This window comes from Belonocnema kinseyi, chromosome 10 (genome assembly GCF_010883055.1).
Source record: "Belonocnema kinseyi isolate 2016_QV_RU_SX_M_011 chromosome 10, B_treatae_v1, whole genome shotgun sequence".
NCBI lineage: Eukaryota > Metazoa > Arthropoda > Insecta > Hymenoptera > Cynipidae > Belonocnema > Belonocnema kinseyi.
The window spans coordinates 87945617-87947864 of record NC_046666.1 but is presented as its reverse complement, the minus strand read 5'-3'; the positions used below and the strand labels follow the sequence as shown (position 1 = coordinate 87947864).

General features: G+C 34.6%; 1 protein-coding gene across 1 annotated transcript in view; it reads left to right on the top strand.

Moving 5' to 3' along the window:
• LOC117181247 (zinc finger protein chinmo) overlaps positions 1–2248 on the top strand; it is a 172422-nt gene that overhangs the window by 87765 nt on the left and 82409 nt on the right. Inside the window, exon 6 of the mRNA XM_033373811.1 lies at positions 764–1039. Coding sequence (XP_033229702.1) covers positions 764–1039 — 276 coding nt within the window. The remainder of the gene's footprint in view (positions 1–763; positions 1040–2248) is intronic.

The window sequence follows — 2248 nt, the reverse complement described above, 5'->3', positions numbered from 1 at the left end:
CCCCCCCGGTTACATATGTATTTCGACAGATGACACTTGAGATAAATTTACTATTTTTCTTTTTTTTCTGTACCAGCGAGAGTAAGGTGAATGCACTTATTACTCCTTATAAGTGAAAGTATAAAAATTGATTATTCATTACATTTCCATCAAGTTAGAACGACAATAGGAGCACGAACGATAACAGGTGCATTTACCATATGATTTCGCTGTATATTATTTGAATAAAGAAATCATGGTCCCCTGTGTACATATTTAGATAAAAAAATCATTTTTTGTTACTAAATAAATAGGTTTGCATAGAACAATTTGTATATTTCTATCAAAACCTCCTACATTAACACCTAAAATAATGCATGAGTTCATGTTGAAAATTAAGGATTTCAGTTCCTTCCAAATTTCTTGCAACATTTTTTCATTAAAAGGCACAATCTTCCCCTTTAATTTCGTTTTTGAACCGTTCAATTTCGTTCATTTGTCTCTGAATTCTGAATTTTAGAAGAAAACTATTTTTTTCTATGAGTTTATTTGTTTATTGTTAATTATATCAACAATAATTTTAAAAAACACATTGCAAAATTGAACCGTTAAGTAGAAGGTTCAAACAAGAACCATGAATTTTTTCAGATTTTTAGAACACGTTTTTGATTTTTTAAAGCATCGGGTCGAATCGACCCCCGCCCCCCCATTTAAATAGTGCAAAAAAACCCTATGGTTAACGGGTTAATTTTTTTGTTAACCTGTCATGAATGTTTGATTGCAGATCTTCGAATAAAGCAAGAACCGGTGGCGTTGACCGATCGAGAAAGAGCCGATAAACTGGCCGAAAGATTATCGAATGAGGCGTATTCAAGAGGGTTCGAAGCCGGAAATTATGGTAACACCACAGATCACTTACAGCACGGGGTACAAATGAGCGCTGGAATGACTAGCTTACAACCTGCTCACCCACCTACTCCAGATCTCAGTCCTGCACTACCGACTCCTGCCATGTGGAATTCGAAAATAAACAAAGCTGGCACAGTTACGACACCTGATGGTGAGTACGCTCTTACCTTTATTTATTTCTGATTTTCCTTGACCTCTTATATATGCAGAAAAGCAATATGCAATCGAACGTTCGAATCTATCCAGGTAGTAAACCTAAAGGAAACTATAAGTAGGACATTATAAAAAATGTTCCATTTATGTTCTCTTAATTTTAGTTCTTGACCATGGCGAGCATTTGCACTAATTTTTATTTTTCTTAATCACCATTTTCCATACTATGCAATTGTCATTTATTTTCATAATACCTGATTTCTATTAACTAAATTTATCTTTCTGAATTGTCATTTGTCATTAATTTTCATATAATTTAATTCCCATTTTCCTCATTCATTATTTTCCCTCATTTTTATTATTCCAAATTACAAGTGGTCATAGTTTTATTTTACCGACTGCTCATTTGTGATCTGTCATAATTTTCATTTTTTCAAATTTATATTTCATGATTCTTAAATCATAGGACTCTAGTTCTAGGGTCACGATTGTTCGTATTTTGCATTTATACCAATTATCATTTGGCATACTTTCTACTCTTCCAAATACTGCCGTTCAAACTAAAAATATACATAACTTCAACCTTACTCGTACTGAAAAAATCGAGAAAAACTGCTAGCTTGAAGAGCTACAATATCGAATGAAATCTTCTACTTCTTCTACTATATAAAATTCAAATTTGTGGAGGTAAGGCTTGATACCGTACACAACGTTGCATAGATCGACTTGAAAATTTATACACATGTAGATTAGGCACTGGAGATGGTTCCTACCGCAACCCAAATCGCTAATTGCTAATAGCTTTTGTTTAATAAATAATGCAAAATAGCATTGACTATATATATAAAGTGGCATAAAACGGATGATGCTTATGCATATCTACAGTTTCTGACCAATCGTCACCAAATTTGGCACACATACTCTTTGGGATCCCTAACAGGCTCTCAGAGTATGGGGGGGTCGCACTTTTCAACCAATCGGCATAAAATTTTTCACTCATATTCTTTGGGCTCTCGGGCAGGTCGTAAGAGTATTGGGAGGAAGATGTAGTAGTGGGGAAGAGGCACAGGTTTTAAATATATAAAATCCATTGGCTTAAAACGTATGATGCTTATGAAAATCCACATTTTTTATCAATCGGCAACCAATTTTGCACACCTATTCTTTGGACTCCCAGTCAGGTCTTAAGGGCATGGGGGGGAGGGGG